Below are 22926 nucleotides of genomic sequence, written 5' to 3'. Positions count from 1 at the left end.
TTTCGGTACCAACAAACTCATGTATTTTTATCCCAGTCCGTGAAAGGAAGGTGGTAAAGGAAAGCAGTTCTAGAAAATTTTGGTTTTGGAGGGCCTGGCTGGTTCAGTCAGTGGAGCATGTGACTCTTGGTTTCTGGGTTGTAAGTTCCAGCCCCATGTTGGGTGTAGAGATTACTTTAAAATAAAATCTTAAGAAATAAAGTTTTGGTTTTTATTCATAAATGTGTTCATTTTCACTCTGTACCTCTTGGCCCCATTCCTGTCTTTTCTGCCTAATAGTCTGGAGTTGGAAAGATGCTGTGGACCATTCAGTTGCTGGAGGCCTCTGCACCGCCGCTGTGCCCCTGATATGTGTGTCTCCATCATGCACTCTGGAGCGTTTCCTTTGCGCGCAGAGGATTCGCATTTGTTAATGTGTTTCCAAACCAAAATTAAACCACTGAATTGGAGTGAGGGGAAACAGAAACCAGGGAAGGGGCACTGGTGTTTGTAACCCACCGTGCCACCTACTGCTGGCTGCGACACGTTTTTGTTTCGGTCCCCAAGTGTGTCTGGAGCCCCAGATGCAGGAGTGGTTCGCCTGCGAGCAGGTGGTTTTCAGGTCTCAGAGCACAGTGGCAAACAGCGCCTGCCGATGATAAGGCTTGCTGGGGATGTCAGAAATGCTGGTGGAAACAAAATTGAGCAGCAGGGCGTTGCGGAGGAGCGGGGGGAGGGGGGGAGGTGAGTTGTCTAAATTATTTGAGATAAGAAGGCTTGTGGCCTAGGATGCAAATGCCCGACCCCTTCTTCACCGTGGCCACCACCAGGCTAGATAAAGCTGGGCCTCCTCCGGTGCTTCCTGGGCACAGGCCTGAGCTCCAGGCGCGGCAGTGGCCCTGGAGCTCGGGCAGGAAAGCCTGTCAGGGCATCAAGGAGGGCCCGGGTCCTGAGCGCCGCAAAGGGCGCCAGAGTGGAAAGCGCCAGTGCTGGGTCAGTCCTGAGCTGCAGACTGGCTGCGCACGCGGCGTGCGCCATTACCCTCTTCTAGGGACCCGACCCAACAACCCCTTGCCCCGCGGGGCACTTTCATGCCCACTTTGGGCGACTCCCGGACCCCCGGGCAGAAGAGGCCCTTGCCCGCCCCTCTCTGGACTCCGGATTCCGGGCCGCGCCCGCGCCTGCTCAACGATACCAAGCCCCTACCCCGACGCCGCTCCCCGGGCAGGCTGTGCGGCCCGCGCTCGGAGGCTGGGGGTTCCGGGAGCCTGGGGGTTCCGGGAGCCTGGAACTATTTTTATAAGATGCGTCAGCTGGCCGGGAGGAAGAGCCGGGCCCCGGCCCATTGTCTGGGCGCGGCGCGGGAGGGAGAAGCGGAGGGTGATTTCGAACGCTCGGAAGGCGCGAAAGCAGCGCGCGCGGGCGGGCGGGCGGGGAGGGGCTCGTCCGGCCAGGGGCGGCGGGGGGCGGGGGCCGGGGGGCGGGGCAGGGGGCGGGGCCGGGCGCCCTCCCGCCCCTGCAGGCTGGCGGCGGCGGCGGCGACGACAGAGCGGGGACTGCGGGGACAGCCAGGCGGCCGCGTCGGCAGCGACGCCCGGGGAAGCCCGCGCCCCGCCTGCGCCTCCGAGGCGCGCCCGGGAGCGGGAGCAGCCCCGCCGCCCGGGGAGGCAGAGGCGAGCGCTGGGCGCCGGGAGCCGCCGGTGGGCGGGCGGCAGAGAGCCGGGCAGCGGCCCGAACGCGGGGACGCGGTCGGAGGCAGCCGCAGAGAGAGCCGGGGCCGGAGGAGGGCGCCGGGCGCGGGCATCCTGCGCCGCGGCAGCGGAGGCGGCTTCGTGGGAGACAAAAGCCCGCCGGAGAGACGCGATGCCCGGCCCGCGCGGGCGCGGGGACCGCGGCGTCTGAGCGCCCCAAGAGGTGCGCCCCAGGGACGCCGAGGCCGGGCGGGTGCCCGAGGCCGAGCGCGACAGGGGCGGCCCAGGTGCGCCCGGCCGCGTCGGGCCCGTCACTGCTCGGGGGGCGGCGCCCTCCCGTCGCAGCCGCAGTGGCCGGCGCCGCAGCGAGGAGCCATGGGCAACATCTCCTCCAACATCTCGGCCTTCCAGTCCCTGCACATCGTCATGCTGGGCTTGGACTCGGCCGGCAAGACCACGGTACTCTACCGGCTCAAGTTCAACGAGTTCGTGAACACGGTGCCCACCATCGGCTTCAACACGGAGAAGATCAAGCTGAGCAACGGCACGGCCAAGGGCATCAGCTGCCACTTCTGGGACGTGGGCGGCCAGGAGAAGCTGCGGCCGCTGTGGAAGTCCTACAGCCGCTGCACGGACGGCATCATCTACGTGGTGGACTCAGTGGACGTGGACAGGCTGGAGGAGGCCAAGACGGAGCTGCACAAGGTGACCAAGTTCGCCGAGAACCAAGGCACGCCGCTGCTGGTCATCGCCAACAAGCAGGACCTCCCCAAATCTCTGCCGGTGGCCGAAATCGAGAAGCAGCTGGCGCTGCACGAGCTCATCCCGGCCACCACCTACCACGTCCAGCCGGCGTGCGCCATCATCGGCGAGGGCCTCACCGAGGGCATGGACAAGCTCTATGAGATGATCCTGAAACGCAGGAAGTCCCTCAAGCAGAAGAAGAAGCGGTAATGCGGCCGGCCGCGGTGGGGAGCGAGCGGGGAGCGAGCCGGGAGCGAGCGAGCGAGTCAGGGATGGATGGATGGATGGATGGGTGGGTGGATGAAGGAGAATCTGCGCCCGCGAACAAAGACATAGAACCAAAGCAATGCTTCGACTTTTTAAAACGGAATCTGTGCGCCCAGACGCAGGACTAGTGACTTAACCTGGGTGTGTACGCTGACTTGCCAGCCTGCCCTCGATCCACCCCCACCCCCAGCTCAGGGGACCTTTTGTCTGGATGCCAGAGCTACTAATGGGTGGGTGGGTGGGGGGGCGCTGGGGAGTGGACGTGCCTGGCTTGCTGTCCGCCCTCCTGGCCCAGGTGGATGGCTCAGATGTCAGAGACAAAAGAGATTTCTTCCTCCAGGAGGGCCAGAAGTTCAGGCTGCCCCGCCCTCCCTGGGGGCTCCCACCTGTGAGTTACCGGAGGTCTGCGGTTCCCAGAACCCTGGGAGTACACGTTTGGAGGCATGCTGGCAGTGGGAGGTCCTGGGGGGGGGGGTACCGCTGCCCCTTGCATTCATGGGCTCTGGAAGGGGGATGATTTTATGTCACAGGGCAGGCCCCTGTTGAAATTTCATTTGTCCTGCTCTGGGCCCAAACGAGGTGGTGGTTTGGGCCATGACAGGACTGCCTGGAACAATACAGCAGCCCAGAGCACGGGCACTGCGCTGGCCTTGGCTGGGGAATGGCCACGAAGATGCCCCTTTTCTGGTGCTTTTTGGTGGCTACGGAAGACCAGTTCTGGTGAGAACTGCTTTTCAGCCTGGAATCAGACATCTTCCAGATGGTTTGGACCCTGTCCATGTGTAGGTCATTATCACACAAAGAGACCAATAAAAATTAAAAAAAAAAAAAAAACTGTTGGAGGTGGTGGCCAATGATGTATTTACTGTTTGCAGGATAGTTAAAGGTGTTTAAAGGGTAAGGCTCTTGGCGTAAATGCTGGATGGGGTGTGTGTGTAGATACAGGGACCTCCCTCTGTACTGTGTAATCGGCATAAATACCTAGACCCCTATGTGTGGAATCTTAAAATCTCTTAGCCTATTGATTGGTTTGTGTAAGCAAGCACACCAGCTACAGATGTGTGCTGAAATGCAAGATGGTTTTTGCAAAGGACGCCTCTTCTAATACTAACCGCCTGATGATGGGTTTTTGGTTTTCAGACATATTTTTAAAAAAATTCTACAAATGAATACTCACCTTGGAAATATTCACTTTAGGGAGAAAAAAAAAAAGACTTTGCCCTTTTAGATCCCTTTACGCTGCAAGTGGCGACATGTTCAAATTTCTAATTTGGTTCATTGTGGCCTATCTGGTTTAAGTATTTCATTAAAAATGTCTCGTTAGAGTATTTGATGTCATGCACCAAAAAATAAAACCCCACCTTGTTGCAAAAGCCGACCTCGTTGCATGGATTTAAGAGCGAAGGAAAAGCACAAGGATGAGGTCCTTCCTAATCCATTCTTGTGGGAACTGGCCTGCGTAGCAAATGCAAACAATGAGTGCTTGAGATAAAAGAAAGCGTGTGATGTAATGATCACCTGTACTCAGGCACTTCACAGTTTACTTGAAAGAGGCTTTGGAAAAGAGATAAAGCAAAAGAAGAATAAATACATATTTTTAATAATGTAATTTAAAAATCTTTTATAATCAGGACTGAGTCTTGGTTTGCAGAAGATGTCATTTACCCTGAAACACAGTATCAAAAGGGAAACTTAACGCTTAACTGTTTGGTTTTTATTTCCTCTTAAAATTCATGTTTACAGGTAGAATTAGGTGTATTGCCCCCTCCCCCCACTGTTGAGAAATTTCTTTACGAAGGAGGCCTATAGAAATTGGGCATGATCATGCTTGAGCATATGAGTTAATCAAATTCTAAATCCATGCCTATTGTCCATTGCACTCAGAAAGTTAATTTAAGAACCAGAGGTTGAAGTCCTGGCTTCCTGCTTGAAACCCAATTCTCATATGAAATATTTAAAAAGAGGAAACCCAGCCCATCTTCCTTTTTTATCTTTTGTCGGTGAATTTGGTACCTCTCCAATGCTGGTCTTTTTGTGGGAACTCAGTAGAGAAAAGAGAGCTAAAGACGTGCGAAAGCCTGCAGGATTTCGGTTTACATATCAACAGCATAGTCACTGATTTCTAAATGGGCTGGTCCCATCATCTGAAGATTCTGTATAGAGTTATTAAAAAAAAAAATCCATCTTCCTTTATTTTCTTCACATGTAACAATTTCTTATGCACTTTGACATTTTGGTAGTTCCACACTATTGAGAGAATAATATATTTATTTTGTGACATTACAGATGCCAAATACTGTCACCATCTCGTGCTAACTATACTTAGGTTCAAGATCACTGTTCCAATCCTGTCATGCTTAACCAACGAAGCTACATGATTTTGGGTTTTGCATTTTCAAGACTTAAGGGTGCAGTCAGCTGTTCGTAATTGTGCAGTAAAGTAAAGCCCTGTGGTGTGTCCACTAATAGTTAAGAGTCTCAGTTGATTTCTGTCCTGTTTGACCTAATAATAGCCCATTTTTGTCTCTGACCAAACAGAGGAAGCACACATCAACTCACCTTGGAGTGGTCTTGGGGGACCCCCCCCCTCCGACATAGCACCAGTGATTTATTATACCTCCTGGCCTTTGGAGAATGAATGGGTTTCACACAGAGGAAGCTGGCCTCCCCACGTGAGCTTTTGAAATTGTTTCTCATAGACACAGGGAGGCCGGTTTTGTTTCAAAGGGATTCTCTTCACAGATTCTCTGTCATGGTGATGGGACGACGTCTCCCAGTTTCAGTTTTCGTTTCTACTGCTGTAATTCTCTGTCCTGAACATTCTTCTGTTCCTGTTCCCTTTTATATGCATATATGATGCTGTGAACAGAAATAAATTATTTATACAATCAAACCCGTGGGGAAGTTGTCTGGGTGGTTTTTTCGAGTTGCCCCTCTTTCTAGGCTCAGGAGATGGGCTCTGGGGCCGTGATGAGGCTGGACCAATCGGCTTTTCTGGCTGAAGCATCTGGCTCTGCCCTGAGCGGAGGAGTGAGAGGGCTGGATGTCTGTCCCCCTGATGGGGTGCCTATCCATGGTCCTCAGAGATCCTTCGGGAAGACGGCCTCGATGCCTACCTTGGCCTCAGCCTCTCGGTTATTACAAAGGTCATGATTGAAAATACTGGGGCACCTGGGTGGCTCAGTGGGTTAAGCTCGGGTCATGGTCCCAGGGTCCTGGGATCGAGCCCCGCATTGGGCTCTCTGCTCAGCAGGGAGCCTGCTTCCTCTCTCTCTGCCTGCCTCTCTGCCTCCTTGTGATCTTTGTCAAATAAATAAATAATATCTTTTTAAAAAAAAAAAAGTCATGATTGGGGTACCTGGCTGACTCCGTCCATAGAGCACATGACTCTTGCTCTCAGGGTCATGAGTTCAAGCCCCACCCTGGGCATAGAAACTACCTTTAAAAAAAAGTCATAATTCTTAAGCACTTCAGAAATATTATAAGACTGTGTACAGTTGGAAGTAACTGTGTGCTCATCTAACACCAGGAGTAGTCACAAAGCTGCTCACAGTCTTGGCTTCCTCTGCTCCCATCTGGGCCAAACCATCAGGATATACATCAGGAGCACAAGACTTGAGTTCTCTGACATCAGGCGCCACAAAACCATCCTGCTTGGTACGTGCTGCTGGGAAAAGGCCCACTGTCTGGAGAAAAAGTGATGGGGGCAGAATCAGGAGCACGAGGGCAGGTTCTCTATACTCGTGCTCCTGGAGACACTAGGCAGATAACAAGCAATGAAACCCAAGTGCCACGTGTGTCTCAGCTCTGGACACAGAAGGATCCAGTTTCACATTCCAGCTCAAATGTTTAGGGCCCTGTGATTTTACTCAACAGCCCTTGGCCTCTTGGGCCTCAATTTCCCCATATGTAAAACAGGGTCACCATGGTTGCTGGGGAAGACATAACACAAAACAATACATTGAGGGGCTCAGGAAGGGCCTGACAGGGATCTTGTGCTCTACAGGGTTAGCTTTGATTACAAGCCGCCAGCAAACTGGAAGAGGTAATTCAACCACAACGCAGGCCTTTACATCAGGTCCCCTTTTAACCAGGCCTCTCAGTGTCCTTACCCTCCGAACGCAGGCTGCAGACCCCAGGCCCAGGCCAGACTGGGGTCAAGCCAGCAGTCGTGCACTCTCCCACCATCCCGGGCGTGTGCTCTTCTTTTCCAGAGCCACGTGGGGCTGAGCAAAACAGCAGGACACCCCATCCCTCCAGGCTCCGAGCGCCCCCCAGAGCAAGGCATAGATCTTTGATGGCCGGTGCCCCCAGATTCCATCTAGCATAGACGAGGTGCTCGATAACTATGGGCTGAATGACTGAATTCTCGTCAGTTAGATTCAGTCGTAAACTTTAAAACGGGCGTTACACAAAATTAACAATGATTCCTCATGAAATTTTTAATCAAGTTGAAAACGGACAAAATATTAATATCTTCTTCAAGATCCTGAAATGATGAATTTCAGGGATGAAATTCAGGGATGAATCATGGCTGTGGCTTGGGAGAGGGACATGGACACTCTTACACCTAATAAAACTTCTACGAACCTAGTGGTTTTTATTTTAAAATGAGCAAGGCTTGATTTTTATCAAAAAGCGGATGGTTAGGAGTCTGATGACATCAGGACAGGCACAGGTGCCATTTCTAAGTCCTGAAGCCCGAAAAATTATTGAAAAACCATTTGGGGATCCATGCCCTCCAGAGGATGGAAAATAATAGCAGTCAGAAGAAGCCAAGACCGAAACCTGTATTTTATGGTACTAACATCCCAGACCATTCCGGGGCCCATCTTTGGGGTGGCAAGGAGAGACAAGTTATGCACAAAGAGCAGAAATATAAGGTGTGATGGTGTGAAAGAGGGAGATAAGAACACACCCAGAGCTTAGACCGTTCTCCCCATTCCCACCCCTGCCCCAGAGTGCTCAGCTGATGCCCATGGCCGGCATTTGCCGACCAGGAAGCACACTCTGCTGTGTCAGCTGATGGGGCTTTTCTGTTCTGTCCTCAAACTTGGACCCCTCATCCATGTTCACGTCTCCTTAAACAGCCTTTCCTTCTTAGTTGAGGCCCTTTGAGAATGGCATTCGCACAAGACGCTCGAGCAACTTATACATTTGCTCTGCATGACTTCGGATGGAGAATGGGGCCGCTTCCATTTAGAATGGCAGACTGAGGGCTTCTGAGAAAGAGTGCGTGTTGCTTCTTGGCCAAGATTAGAAGAAGTGAGAATAAAAGAACTATGTGGTTTAACCCCAGCTCGGGTTTCAGAACATGAAATGGTTTTCTTCGAATGGTCGGACCTCCCAGGCCACTGGGCGTTAACTTCTCCTAATAAGAGAATCACAGCAGGTGTGATCTCCTTGGAGCGTGACAAGTCATGGAAGACAGAACCAAACCAGATTATTTTTCAGGTTCCGTTTATACATTGGTGTGAGGGGATGAACGTCTTTTCGGTATTAAAATTACTATAACATAGTCACGTGAAGTATTTCTATCCAGCTCTATTCTATTTCCCGTGAGTCCTGCATCATCATCATGACAAGAGCCATCGCCAGCCTTCACGGAGGGCTGACTGTGTGTTGGCCTCCATCGCCACACTAAAGGCTTGATCTGCTTGATCTTTTATTTTTTTTCTCCAAAGTGCACCAACAGATCAATTCATTAATCAAATAAGTGAATCCCTTGATTGTATCTGCACTTACAGATGAGAAGACAGAAGTGAAGAGATTCAAGAATGCCCTCTGAGCCCCAGGTGGAGCCCCAGGTCACTGAGACCCAGAGACTGAGTTCCTGGAGGTCCCCAGTCTATTGTTCCTAGAGGGGGATCATGCCGTTGAAGAAAGCTGGGAATCTGATTCCAGGGAGCAGAGGACAGAGGCTGGTATCCTGCCTGCAGCACTGCCCTCCTGCCCTCTCTTGCTGGGGAGGGCCCTGTCTCCACCCAGGCCCCAGAACTCACTCCGAACACCGCCGACATACCTGACCCCAAGCCCAGAGTCTTGCCTTCCCTCCCTCAAGAGCGCAGTCTAGGATCTAGGAAAACACAAGCCCTCTGCTACCACGTTCCATCCGTGAAGAATTTTATTCCCAGTATTTCTTTCCAAGAGACTGTTGGGTGGGGCAGTGCCTCGCCACTTAACACAGGGACGTTTACAGACCCCAAGGGGTGGGGGGACATGGGGTATCAGTGTTCCTGCTTTGGAATGTGGTCTTGACATATAACTCTTTACTGAAATCCTTCAGTGAGGCTGAGGATGCTGGCCCTGCCCGTCCCTCAGGGTGTTTTCAAAGACAAAATGAGATACTAGGTGGGAAAGCATCATGTACATGGCAGGGCCAGGCGTGTGCAAGCTCGGCACAGCAGGCCTGGACTGTGGCCCCTTCTGTCCTGTGCCAGCTCTGGCTTCCAGGGACATTCTGCTCCTCCTGTTGGTTCATTTTCGCTGATGAGAAAACTTCCACCTCCAGAGTAAACCAAAGCAGTCTTCCTGGAGGAAAAGACCTCTCCTCGTGAATTTCTGGAGATACAACTTTAGCGTGAGTGTCTAGTAAGTGACTCTTAAGGAAAATGAACCTCCTTATCATTGTCCTTTGCAGACTTCTCCTTCTAATAGCCACACATGATTGTTATCACTCCTTAGACACTAACTCCCTATGCAATTAATTTCAACCGCCCATGTCTCATAAAAGCTAGAATGATTTCAATATATAATTTAAAAGTCATCGTGGTAAGTAATGACAACTGCAACAGCTTATGTCATAAATGTATGTTTGAGTCCACTATTGCACAGATGAACTTTTGCACTGCTATGTAATTGGCAGTGTTCTTGGGGTGTCATATTCATCACGCAAAAAAGGCTGTTAAAAATATGTGCAAAGAGGGGTCCCTGGCTGGCTCAGCCAGTAGAGCATGAGACTCTTAATCTCAGGGTTGTGAGTTCAAGCCCCATACGGGGTGTGGATCCTACTCGAAAGAAAGGAAGGAAGGAAGGAAGGAAGGAAGGAAGGAAGGAAGGAAGGAAGGAAGGAAGAAAGAAAGAAAGAAAAAAAGAAAGAAAGAAAGAAAGGAGGAAGGAAGGAAGGAAGGAGAGGGAGGGAGGGAGGAAGGAAGGAAGGAAGGAGATATATATCTATAAATAATTGTGATACCTGTTATGTTGGAGACACTCCACTAGGCAGACGTGCCAGACAGACTTGGAACATGATTCTTGTCTTCAGATGGCTGACATTCTAGGTGGTGAATTAAGGCTAAAGTATCAAGTGAAGCGGGGGACTCCAGTGCAAAATATCCTTTGGTTTCACCAAAAAGAAAGTCCTTAGTTCAACCAAGCTCACATTTTCCATGCCACACTCACCCTGGAGTAAAACATGTCCCTCTGTCTTGGTGCAACTTGAAGACGTCCCAGTCTTCCCTGGATCTCCTTCTCCAGCTCTTTCTGGGATTCCTTCTCCAGCTCTTTCTGGGATTCCCTTGGGGGAGGATCTGCTAACATCACTGTGCTAACAGTCTGCTCCTCTGCTTTCTCCCTTCCTGCCCTGACCACTTGTGGAAGTGTCCTTCTGGAAGCTGGGCTCAGCACAGTGGCCACAGCTGCTGGCCCCGGTCTTGCTGCCCTCACGTGTGGTGCCCATTCCGCATGCCCACCAGACATTTCATGACATGCCTGGCAAGGCTCCTTAGTGTCTACTCCCACTCTGATATCCAGGGCTGGGGATCATCTGGGGGGGCTGATCCTACACAGTCTAGGAATCCCCTTCTTAGCTCACACTGCTTCTCTCTGTTAGTGTGGACCCTAGGAACTCAAAAGTGTTGTGTTATCTATCTTGGAATCAGTTTGCGCCATAGAGCTAGGAATTTCTTGCAGAAGTTTTGAAGATGACCACCTCCCCCGGATATTCACTTTGTGCCTTAATCCTGTTCTTCTTGCCTGTCTTTGAGTAAGGCATTGGGGTGATGGAATCAGGGGTTGGAGAGTCTGTTGGGGGTAAAATCTTCTGAAGCAGGCACTGGGGGTAACCCACACAATTCTATGTCTTTGTCACCTTTCTTGCTGGCAGAACCCCAGGTTTTTTTTGTTTTGTTTTTTTTTTAAATTTTATTTTTCATAAACATATATTTTTATCCCCAGGGGTACAGGTCTGTGAATCGCCAGGTTTACACACTTCACAGCACTCACCATAGCACATACCCTCCCCAATATCCATAACCCCACCCCCTCTCCCAACCCCCTCCCCCCATCAACCCTCAGTTTGTTTTGTGAGATTAAGAGTCACTTATGGTTTGTCTCCCTCCCAATCCCATCTTGTTTCATTTACTCTTCTCCTACCCCCTTAACCCCCCATGTTGCATCTCCTCTCCCTCATATCAGGGAGATCATATGATAGTTGTCTTTCTCCGATTGACTTATTTCGCTAAGCATGATACCCTCTAGTTCCATCCACGTCGTCGCAAATGGCAAGATTTCATTTCTTTTGATGGCTGCATAGTATTCCATTGTGTATATATACCACCTCTTCTTTATCCATTCGTCTGTTGATGGACATCTAGGTTCTTTCCATAGTTTGGCTATTGTAGACATTGCTGCTATAAACATTCGGGTGCACGTGCCCCTTCGGATCACTACGTTTGTATCTTTAGGGTAAATACCCAGCAGTGCAATTGCTGGGTCATAGGGTAGTTCTATTTTCAACACTTTGAGGAACTTCCATGCTGTTTTCCAGAGTCAGAACCCCAGTTTTGCTTGGGAATATCCTTTGCCTCATGGCTACGTGCTCAGGGAAAGTGACTATACTGCACTTATGGGGAGATGGCTCTGAGCCATAAAATTAATCCATTCTTCTTGCCCATGATTTGTTTAGGAAGGGTCATGAGACTGAAGGGAAAGGGTTCTTGAAGAGAAGTAAGTGGATGGGCTTTGGAAAATCTTCCTTATTTTTTAAAATTGGACACAGGGATCATGTAGCTCTCCTTTGCCACCTCTGAATTTCAGTGAATAAAGATGTGATGCCTGGAGGGGCAGCAGCCATCCTGACACCATGGCAAGCGCCAACTCACACACTGAAGATGTCAGGGGGGAAACAGGACAGGAACCTGAGTCTCAGATGACATCACTGAACTGCTAACACAACCAGCCCTGGGACAGCCTCACCTCAGGACTTGGCAGTTAGGTGAGAAAATAAAATGTCTTTTATTTGGGATATCAGGTACTTGCAGCTAAAAGTCCTCAACCAACAAGTCCCCTCAGACAGCACCACCAACCCTTTATTGTACAGAACTTTTAAGTCTCCCCACAAGACTTGCTGTGTGAGAGAAACCGCTCCATGACCTCTGTGCCATCAGATCACAGGCAGATTGGGACCTGCCTCGATTGGCCTCAGCTGGCAGAATGGAAGGACTGACCACTTGGCTTCTGGTTGAGCAATTACCACCAGGGAGCTCAGGTCCTTCTGGCCAGGAGGGGAGGCACACCTCGAGTGTAAGTTCAAGTAAACAGGTGACAACACTATTAACTGTGAAGCCCTTTACCAGCGCTCATTTTCTAAGAATAAATGATTAAGATAATATTAATTACAACCATTCACAGAGTGTTTGTTTTGTTCTAGACTACAAATCACTCATTTTACAGACTCACTTCATGTAATCCTCTCTGAAAGGCCAGAAGATAGCTCTGTTCATCCCTCCTACATTGACCGCCTGCCTTCGATACACAGGCAGACAAACAGATGGGTAGATAGATAAACACAGTAACAATTACTGAACATTTATGGAGTGCCAAGCAGTGAGCCGAGTCTGCTGGGTAGATATCTTATTTGTGCCTCATAATAAAGGTTATGGGATAGGGACTATGGCATCATTACCCTCATTTCACAAATTTGGAAACATTCGGGTGGTCTGACTTCAGAACCACGAGGCAGCTATTTACAGCCCAGACCTAGGACCTGGCACATGGAGAGTGTTCCAGAATATTTGTGAAATCAATGAGATTGTAATGGGGGGAGCATCCCCACCACTGCAGCTCAGGGAGATCACAGGAGAGTGCTCCAGAGCAGTCCCTCTCCCATCCGATGTGCTCACCACCCATTTGGGGTTCCTGTTACACCACAGGGTCTTGATTTGCTGGGGCTAGGGGTGTCCTGAGAGTCTGCTTTTCTAGTGAGTTCCTGATGAGGCCATGCCGCTGCTCCCTGAACACAAGCCTCAGAGCCATGTGCTCCTTAGGAGCCTCCCGAACTTGCCTTGGCCTCACACTAGGACCCCAACCAGCTTGTGCCTGAGCCACGTCACTCAGTTCCTTCTAGAGCAGTAGCTCTCCACCGGGGGCAATTTTGCCTTCCAAGAAACAGCGGAAATGTCCTGAGACATCTTCAGTTGTCACCCCTGACATAATATATATTATACATTTTCTTTAATTACTTCTTGACTGTCAATTTCCCCCGTAAGTATGAGTCTCCTGTTGCTGCTGTAACAAATGACCACAAACTTAGTGGCTTAAAACAACACAGATGTTCTAAAATTAGAACTCCTAAAATCAAGGTGTCAGCAAAGGCTGCATTCCTTCCAGAGGGTCTGGGGAGCATCTATTCCTTGCCTTGTCCAGCTTCTGGAGGCCACCTGCACTCCTGGGTTCATGGTCACTTCCATTGTCAAACCTGTTAGCACGGCGTCTTCAAATCTGTCTCTGACCCTCACCCTCCTGCTTCACTTGTAAGGACCTTGCAGTGACCTCGGGTCCACCCAGATGAGCCAGCATAACCTCCGATCCCAAGATCCTTCACTTTCTCACACCCAGAAAGTCGATCTTGCCACATGGGTTAACGTTTTCACAGGTCTCACTTCTAAGTCCTGGAGCTGAGAAAAGTACCTGGTTTTAGGAATAATAATTTGTTGAAGGATGAATGACTTGTGGTTTTCAGAAAAAAGTAATAAGAAAATTAGAAGCAACAGAAGACATCCCCTCCCCCATAAAAATTGTAAATAAAGGAAATAGTTTCACCTGTAAGAGTCAGAGTGTAAAGTCAATTTACTATGGCTGAGAACCAGGACATGAGAGGTAAACTTAAGGAGACGGAGTAGTGTCTGGGCCAGGGCTGGAGTCAGGCAAGGCAATCAATGAAGGAGAAGAACACAGTGCCCACCCGAAGGGACCAGATCAGCCACGAAAGCCTGTAAACCAGAACTCTTTCAGAGGACTGTGGCCGCTCATAACTGGCACCTTCCCTAGGCCGTGTGGCTGTCAGTGACTGTCACAGACAAGAGACACAAATAAATGTCTCCTGGGCAGGTGTAGCTTTAATTGCAAACTAATCCGTTGCCTTTTTGGTTTGTCCACTGGTGTGTGGGTTTTGGAGGTTGCCATAACAAATGACCACAAAGAGAGCAGCTTAAACAATAGAAATTTACTGTCTCCGTTCCGAAGACTGTAAGCTCAAGATCAAGGTATGGGCAGGGTTAGTTCCTTCCATGATTGTGAGGTTAGCATCTGTTCCAGGCCCCTGGGCTAGCCGCTGGTGGTTTGTGGCCATCTTTAGCATTCCTCAGTTTGTAGCAAGGTGTCACTAATCTTCATGTGGCTTTCTCCCTGTGTCTATCTCACTGTGCCAAATTTCCTCTTTTTATAAAAACACAGTCAGAGTAGATCTAGGTCCACTCTAATGACCCCATCTTAACTTGATCATCTGCAAAGACTCTATTTGCAAATAAGGTCATGTTCATGGGGGGATGCAAGTCAACCCATAACAGGGGTGTCTGGCTGGCTCAGTTGGTGGAGTACATGACTCTTGATATCAGGGTTGTGGGTTTGAGCCCCATGCTGGGTGTAGAGATCACTTAAAAATAAAATCTTAGGGGCACCTGGGTGGCTCAGTGGGTTAAGCTTCTGCCTTCAGCTCAAGTCATGATCCCAGGGGCCCTGGGATTGAGCCCCACATCGGGCTCGCTGCTCAGCAGGGAGCCTGCTTCCTCCTCTCTCTCTGCCTGCCTCTCTGCCTACTGGTGATCTCTGTCTGTCAAATAAATAAATAAATAATCTTTTTAAATAAATAAATAATTAAAAAAATAAAATCTTAAAAAAAAAGTCAACCTATAATGATCAGTTTCAGCAAATTGAGGTATCATGAACCTGAATTTCTGAGTTCAAATAGGTTTGAGACCCTGAGGAAATCACAAACTACGGGAAATCCTCCAAGAGACTGTGGTGTTGGTGGCAGCTGCTTCTGCCCTGCATTCTCCGTCCGGCCTTGCCCCACGCTCCACTCCATCCTCTATTCCACAGGGAGCTCCCGTCTTGTCAATATTACACAGCGTTTTACAGCTGAGTGTCAGAGTAAATGTCAGTGCTGAAATGCTATCCTGACACTCGGTCCGTGTCATTCTGATATTGGTATATGTGTCTGGATGCGGGAAGATAAGCCTGCTAACCTGGGAGTAAAGCAAGTCATGTCTCATGGCTAGGACAAACTCGGAAATCTACATGTCACCATCGTAGCTGGTTTTTCCTTAAAATGGTGTGAGTTAGGAAAAATGCCAAAAGATGGGGTACCTGGGTGGCTCTGTCAGCAAAGCATCTGACTCTTGATTTCGGCTCAGGACATGATCTCAGAGGTGAGCAATAGAGCCCCATGTCGGGCTCTGTGGTTGGCACAGAGGCTGCTTGTCCCTCTCGCTCTGCTACTCCCCCTGCCTACGTGCACACACATGCTCTCATGCTTTCTTTCTCTCTCTCTCTAAAATAAACAAACTTTTAAAAAATGAAAAAAAAAGAAAAAAAGGAAAATGCCAGAAGAGACAGCATGGTATAACTACAGACCAGGGAGCAATTTGGGAATCAGACATGTAGATTCAAACTATAGTTAAGACATATCATTGCTGTGTGACCTGGAGGCAGTTTCTTAACTTCTCTGAGCCTATATCCACTGGAGATGCTTGGTAAGTAAATACTGGTATCATTCCATTTCAGTAGCTTATTAGTTTCCCGACGGTAGATTAACAGTTAGCAGGGGGTAGAGAATGGGGGCATGGGGAAGGACTGCCAGTGGAAATGCTTTTTGGATGATGAAAATATTCTGGACCTGCGCACTGGTGATGGTTATACAACTCTGTGAATGTACTGAAAATCATTGAATTGCCCACTTTAAAATCATGAATTTTATATTATATGACTTAAATCTCAATTTTTTAATGGAAAAAAAAAACAAATATAAATTTACCTAACACGTAGCTGGTTTCATCCTCAAGGATCCTCATTGATTTCTATTCAGCTCAATGAAATGATAAATTGTATCAGTTTATATTTTTGTACCCAGCAGAGTGCTATTCTTTGACCACGAAATGTGAACAGTCAAGGAAAGTCATGTCCCCAGCATATTTAATTAAGTTATTAATGAGGACACGTTTGAGCTTCTGTTATCTGCCTTAAGTGCTGCGGCTGGGCTCTCCGGGGCTACAATCACATTTGAGGTTTCCTTTGGTAAAACTCAAGGGTAGAGCATGTGTGGAAGAAAAGAACCAGCCAGATCTACTGACCAAGGATTTCTAACATCTCTTCCTTCCTTTTTTAGGTCTTAGGTTTGCGTACCACCAGGAACACAAACGGATTCTACGTCAACATCTCAATGTTGCTCTTAACTACCTTGCAACAAGTGAGTTTCCCAGTAAGTCAGGGCTCTTGTCCTAATTTCAGGCTCTTGGCCAAATGAAAGCGTTTGAATACCTGCCTCATGCATGAATATGTGACACCTTCCTACCCCTGGAAGGGACTCACATTATAATTCCGTCAAGGATTCAATATCTGTAAAAGGGATGCTGACCCTTGGCTTTTGAATCATTCTCCGCTCTGCACACAGGCCTTTGTATCTCCATCTTCTTAAAGACCTTAACCTGACGATTTTGATTTAACTCGTGTCTGCCTGGTATCCCTATAAGATTCGATCCACACCATGCAAGTTAGATGCGAATCTACCACTCTTGTCCATTGGCTCTGGAATGAATGAATTCTATAGACCACTGCTTCTCACACGGCAGTGTGCACAGGACTGGCCCGGGGCTTGCTGAAATGCAATCTCACTTGTTGGGTATCAGTGTGACCCAAACTTGTGCATCTCAGCCAGCGGCCTGGTGATGCCACTGCTGCTGGTATGTGGACACACTTGGAGCAGGAGGAAATACAGCCACATGGAAGGAGGTAGAATGTCACACATGAAAGGCTGCTCTCCCACTTGTGGCTGCTGGATCTGGCAGAGAGCGTGAGCCACAGAGGAAAGTACATGTTCTTGCCAGGAGGGAACCTGAAAGATGCACATGTCTGCAGGAAGTGAATTTTGCCATGTCCTCTGCCAGCACGTGGTGCCAGAAGGGGTACAGTGAGCCAGCTGGTTGCTCGTATGGCCCAGGTGTTCATGAGACATGATGGGTGACCTGAAGCTCAATCTGTCACATTTCTAGGACACCTATCAGTAGCCATGACCTTCCTGGGGTCCAAAGGATCCTGGATAGTTTATAGAGACTTAAGCTAATGGACCAGCCTTTGCATGGCTGCTGGCCATGTGGCCATGAGCCTTACAACATCTCAAGGGCAGCTGACAGCTCGTGCCTACTCCCTACTTCATACCCGCTCCTGGCTCCTTCCAGTCCCACCGAGGCAGAGTCTCCATGCCCCCTGCACACCTGAACTGGTGTGAGGCCATGACACTGATGCTGCCGATGTAAGCTGAGTAAGAACAGGGCCATTCCGAGACGGTGTCCCTTCTCTGTGTCCCTATGTTCCTCTATAGGACTGAAGACAATGAGTCCAAGATAATGGAGATGCTGATGGGACCCGCTAGGAAAGCTGAGTCACCCTTTCCAGAAGAGTCCAGCTGCCCCACTAGTAGCACCTGCGACATGAGCTGGACATGAACTTGTCTTACACCACTAACATTTCAGAGCTCATTTATAGAAGAGCCAAACTTGGCATTAATACCCCCACCCCCACTACCACAAGAACCCACAGGAGGCAGCTGGTTATCAGGGGAGTTAGTGACAATGAACCTGCACCACATGCAAAATGCCTTCTGATTTTTAGGAGTTCATCCTCAGGGGTCTTGTTCAATCACTTGGAGTTCATACTCTGTAACAGAGTTCATCTGCCTGCTGGCACCCAGGAGCCTCCCATGTACTCTTAATCTTTTGACATTAAGGGCTGTCAAGGTCAGCATTAGGTAAACATCAGGTTTCCCTGGCAGGTCCATATAATTATATCCCAGCTGCAAAATGACCATAAGATTAAAGAGAGTGCTGGATGTTAGTGGACCGTCAACGCATGTCTTAGGAGGTGTATTAACTTTCTTTGGCTGCTGTAACAAATTACCACAAACTGTGGGGCTTAAAACCACAGCAGCAGAGGTTGGAACTCTGAAATCCAAGTGTTGTCAAGGTTGGTTCCTTCTGGAAGGTCCAAAGGAGAACCTGTCCCATGCCTCTCTGAGCTTCTGGTGGCCAGCAACCCTGAAACTCCGAGTTCCTGGGCTTGTAGATCCATCACTCCAGTCTCTGGCTCTGTTGTTGTCTGGCCTCTTCATCTGAAGGGGCACTGATCAATCCTTCTCTTCCTTTATAAGGACACTTGTCATCGCATTTAGGGTCTACCCCAATCAGGATGATCTCATCTCAAAATGACTGATCTCCTGTTTGTTTGAACTTGGTTTCTGAATATGGCAGCTTTTCCCGAGTTCTCTTGAGAAAATCGCCATGACCCATGGCCTCTGTTACTGCAAAATCAGCATCCCTACCTCTTGCCATCTCAGTCACCTGTGGTCACTGAGGTGAAGTTGCACTGCCCTTCAGAGAGGTCAAGTTTCCTTAAGAGAAAGCTTCTTTATGGCTTCTGGTCCTGCCCATGTAAAGAGGACAAAAATACTATAAGTACCTGCCTGAGGCACAGGCTCCCAATTACCTAAGAAGCCACACGTACCTGGTACCTGGCCAAACTTGGGGCAATCTTCTTTGGTCTGCGTAATTCCCTGTGTATGTCAATGCATCTACACCGAGATTCCTCCTAACCTATGAGTCTGGCCCCTTGGTAAAGCTCAGAAAATTGTGGTACTCTGTAGATTCCGCACCAGGTTTCCTCCTCAAAACTACATTCCTGTGACATCCATACTGATATTGTCATCTCACCCCACAATGTAATTGTTAGTCATGGAGTTTTCTGGACTGATATCCCAGGCAGGGCCAGCAGAACGATTTCCACAGGCTATGTCATGATGGTGCCCCCAGCGAGGACTGCCCTTGTGGGATGGTCATGGGAAGGGAGAGGGAGATGTGCCAAGACCCCTAGACTGAACCATGCAATCCTGACACGTGCGTGCTCAGAGTTTGCTCTCTGCTGCTCCGAACAGAAATGAACACCCCATGAGTGGCAGCGTTCACAAATGTATGGTCGTAAGTTGGGTATTAGAGAGTTATGCATCTATTAGGGTGAAACTAGAGTGGATTAGCCCAGGGATCCTTCCCACTCCACAATTCCCTGCCCCTGTACGGTTCCATTATGTCAAGCTCTCCAACTGGTGCAAACTGGCCAGCACACCATGTTCGATTTTAACTTATGCCGTAACCTGGCTTATACTCAGGTTTTGAAATAAAATGAGTGTACCCTCTAATGTTGTTACCCAAGTAATTTCTGTCTTCCTGTGTAGCACGAGATTCCTCAAATCTTTAAACCATCAATTATGTGTCCTGATTCCAGGCTAGAATGTAATCAATACTTACTTATTAGGGCAAGTGTCTACCCGTGGCTTGCTGAGCCTAGCAAGTAAAATATTTATGACCTGACAAACCAGTTATAACTATTCTCTATCATTACTTTACTACAGCCTACCATCAATGGCTCAAATCTAAAGCTGATTTGCTTTGAGTACAACTTGTAGAATCTATATTCCAATAAGTCTGAAGGTACTTAGAATCTAGGAATCAAAATTCACATGAAAAGATACCCATTCTTTACCAATTGTTCATTTTTAACTGTCTCAGGTAAGTGCTATCTTTAATCGGAATTTCTTCAACATCTACCTTGGGCCCAGGAATCTGCTGCAGTGCTGATGGATGGTCAGCTTTCTTCCCTGAAAGAACCCTTCTCTGGGGAGGGTGTAGACAGACCCACGGTGCATGCTGTCAGGGTGCTCAGAGCACTGTTCACGCCCCATTAGGGCCCTACCCACACCTCACAGAGGTTCCTCCGTTTGTGTCTTCCTCCCTCTCCAGCCTGTGGCCCCTCATGGACAGAATCTCTCTTATCCTTGTGACCTCCATACTTACCTCATGGCTGGGCAAAGAGTAGGCAGGAAGTTCAGAATCATCAAAGGGCATTGGTGGGTCAATATCAGTCCCTGGGTCTCCCCAGTCACGGCCCTTCCCTGCAGCATCAGTAGCTCCTGGGTGCACTCGGTCCTTCCACGCACAACACAGATCATCATGGAGACATAGTTGCTTCTGTGCCATTGTCCCCTGGAGCTGCTAGGGGTCGGGGATTGGCACTCATTCCCCTGGTGTGCTCATTGCCCAGAACATGCCTTTGTCTTCTGTTGCTACAGGACAGTGTTTGTGGTGGGGCAAATCGACCAGGAGGAGGCATGGGGGGGGGGGTGGCAGGGAGCAGAAGCAATCAGGAGGGCCAGGCGGAGGGACCAGCAAGGACGCACGAGTTAGGGTTCCCTAAGCTCCTGGGATGCAGATAGCAAGGGTGATGGGATCCTATGGGCGGATGCCCCGCTGGTCCTCCAGCCAGGCTCCTTCTCTCCCTGGCAAGGCTTGGGAAATGCGTGTACACTGTTGCCGCTGCCCAGACAGATCTCCTTCCTTCTTTAGTCCCCATCACTCCCCCCTCCCTCTGGCAGCCTTGTCCTCCTGACTCTCCTGACCCATGGTCAAGTGTCATATGCCCTCATGTCATGGAGTGCTCAGCGCTCGACTCAGCGATAGTTCCTGTCCCTTATGGAATCAGGCTCTCTCTGGACAGGCTTGGAAAGGCCATATGCACAGGGACAGTGCCTGTTTTATTCCCTTAGCCTCTCAAGCCCGTAATGGTCGATGGAGCACTTGGTATGGATGAGCAAACGCCCCCAGGTCATGGGTGATGAAACTGAGTCAGAGCAAAAGATAAAGAGACTTCTCTTGGGCCACACAGCCAGGAAGAAGAATAAGCATAACTTACATTCTTGGGTACTAGGCACTATACTGATTTCCACATATTGTCTGACTTACCCCTCACACCAACCCAGGTGTAAGTATAATCATGATCATCCTCCATTTATAGCTGAAGACACTGAGGGTCAGGGACTGTGACAATTGGTAGCAGTAGCCCTCTTTCCCCGGTCTTCCTGGCCCATCAGGAGCCAGCTGCTGATAGGGGACAGCTCTCACTGTCTCCCACCTTAGGATGTCCTCTGGCCATGAGAGCAGGCTCAGCCCACAAGCCCACAGGACAGAGTGCTGGGGTCCCGTCTTGGAGGGTCAATGCTAAGGAATAACAGACTCCCTTGCCCATCAGTGAGATGGTCTGAGGAGTGTTTCCCACCCAGTCTTTCTTCTCAGAGTAACAACTTGCTCACAGCACACCCAATTCCAGATTTTCGCCCTGACCATTGCCCCCACTACCTCACAGTGCTTCCTAGGATCGCTTCTAAATCAACCTATTGTACCTACACCCCCTGGGAATCCAACAGAACACAGAGAGAGGGGAGTAGTCACTTGCCCAAGGTCATATAACATGCAAATGGGGAAGCCAGAATGTGGATCCTAGCACCCTCCTCACCATCATGCTCCAGCAGAACCTGCCACATGGCTCCAGGTCGCTGTTGGCCAGCAGAATGGTAGCCCCCAAAGATGTCCCCACCCTAGTCCCCAGAGCCTGTGACTATGTTATGTTACATGGAAAAGGGTAAAATTAAAATTACTGATCAACATTTCTAAGATAGGATGGTCTTGGATCATCCAGGCAACCCAGAGAACTCACACAGGACTTATCAGTGGAACAGGGAGGCAGAGCAGGGGCATCAGAATGATATGAGCCAAGGAGACAGACCAGAGAGAGGCAGCATTGCTGGCCCTGAAGATGGAGGGAGGGGTCATAAACCAAAGAATGCAGGTGGCCCCTAAGAGCTGGAAAAGGCAAGAAAAGGCTCCAGGAAGGAGCACGGCCCTGCCAGCTCCGTGATTCCAGCCCAGTGAAGCTGTCTGACCTACAGACCTTAAGGTAATAGACTTGGGTTGTTTAAGCCACTATAGTAATTTGTTACAGTAGCACTGGGACACAGATACAACCACTTAGAGAAGTTAGCATCCTGTGCCCAACGGGGTTTATGGACAAGGCTTGGATTTATTTTTCTTATCATGACATTGTATCAATTCTACTGTGAAATATCTTTAAAAAGTCTGCAGCCCTGGGTAGCCTACTGTTGTTACTCTGAGAGCATACACCTAGCTGGCCCTTTTAAGGATTTTTGAGCCAGACTCTTGGCATGATTTGCAGATGGTGGCCAAGGAGAGCTGCACATGATTACCTGAGGGCTGAATCCACCTGAATCTGGTTTGACGAGTTCCGTGTCTCCCTTCCACCCGCTCTACACACTCTCATAGAAACCACAGAGATATCGCTGCCCTGGATACCATCAGCTCTCAAGTACACAGGGAAGATGCCCATAAATAACATGCCTCCTGTGGGCAGGATGGCTCCCACCTGTACCTTTGCCAAACGATCGGAGTGCAGTCAACAATTATGAGAAGGGGAAGACAAAGCAAGGTACTACACATCAAGGAACAGATTTTAAATAATACGTTAGAAGGATTTTTCCTAGAGGACAGTGGCTAACGTGAGTGTGTGCTTTGCTAATCATCTGGGGATCCCAGGAGCATCTTTCCGGGGAAACAACTGGGTGCCATATCCAGGCCCATCAGTTTTATGATGCTGAGAAGAATGATAAGGAATTGAATGCCTCTCTCTGAGCTCCTCCCAGGAGGAGGGGAAGTTGGAGCCTGTTGGAGGAAAGTGTCATGTGGGGAACAGAGTGGGAGAGAATCTAAAGGAAGGAAGGGGAGGTTCTCATCAGGCTGGGAGGCCTAGAAATGGATTCCATTCAATTAAATAGAATTGTAATGAGCATTCACTGTAGACCAGACATTGTACCTGGTATTTGAGATAGAAGGATGAACCAGGCACAGACACCCATGCC

The 22926-nt window shown here is 49.2% G+C and overlaps 1 protein-coding gene across 1 annotated transcript; it reads left to right on the top strand.

Annotated features, from left to right (window-relative positions):
• The first annotated feature begins 1536 nt into the window (after positions 1-1536).
• ARL4C (ADP ribosylation factor like GTPase 4C) lies at positions 1537-4057 on the top strand. Its single transcript, XM_047722486.1, has one exon. The coding sequence runs from the start codon at positions 2046-2048 to the stop codon at positions 2622-2624; it is 579 nt and encodes a 192-aa protein (XP_047578442.1). The 5' UTR covers positions 1537-2045; the 3' UTR covers positions 2625-4057.
• The last annotated feature ends 18869 nt before the right edge of the window (positions 4058-22926 follow it).

The sequence above is a fragment of the Lutra lutra genome, chromosome 3 (genome assembly GCF_902655055.1).
Source record: "Lutra lutra chromosome 3, mLutLut1.2, whole genome shotgun sequence".
Taxonomy (NCBI): Eukaryota; Metazoa; Chordata; class Mammalia; order Carnivora; family Mustelidae; genus Lutra; species Lutra lutra.
The sequence above is the reverse complement of the archived record's forward strand: the minus strand, read 5'-3'. Positions and strand labels throughout refer to the sequence as shown.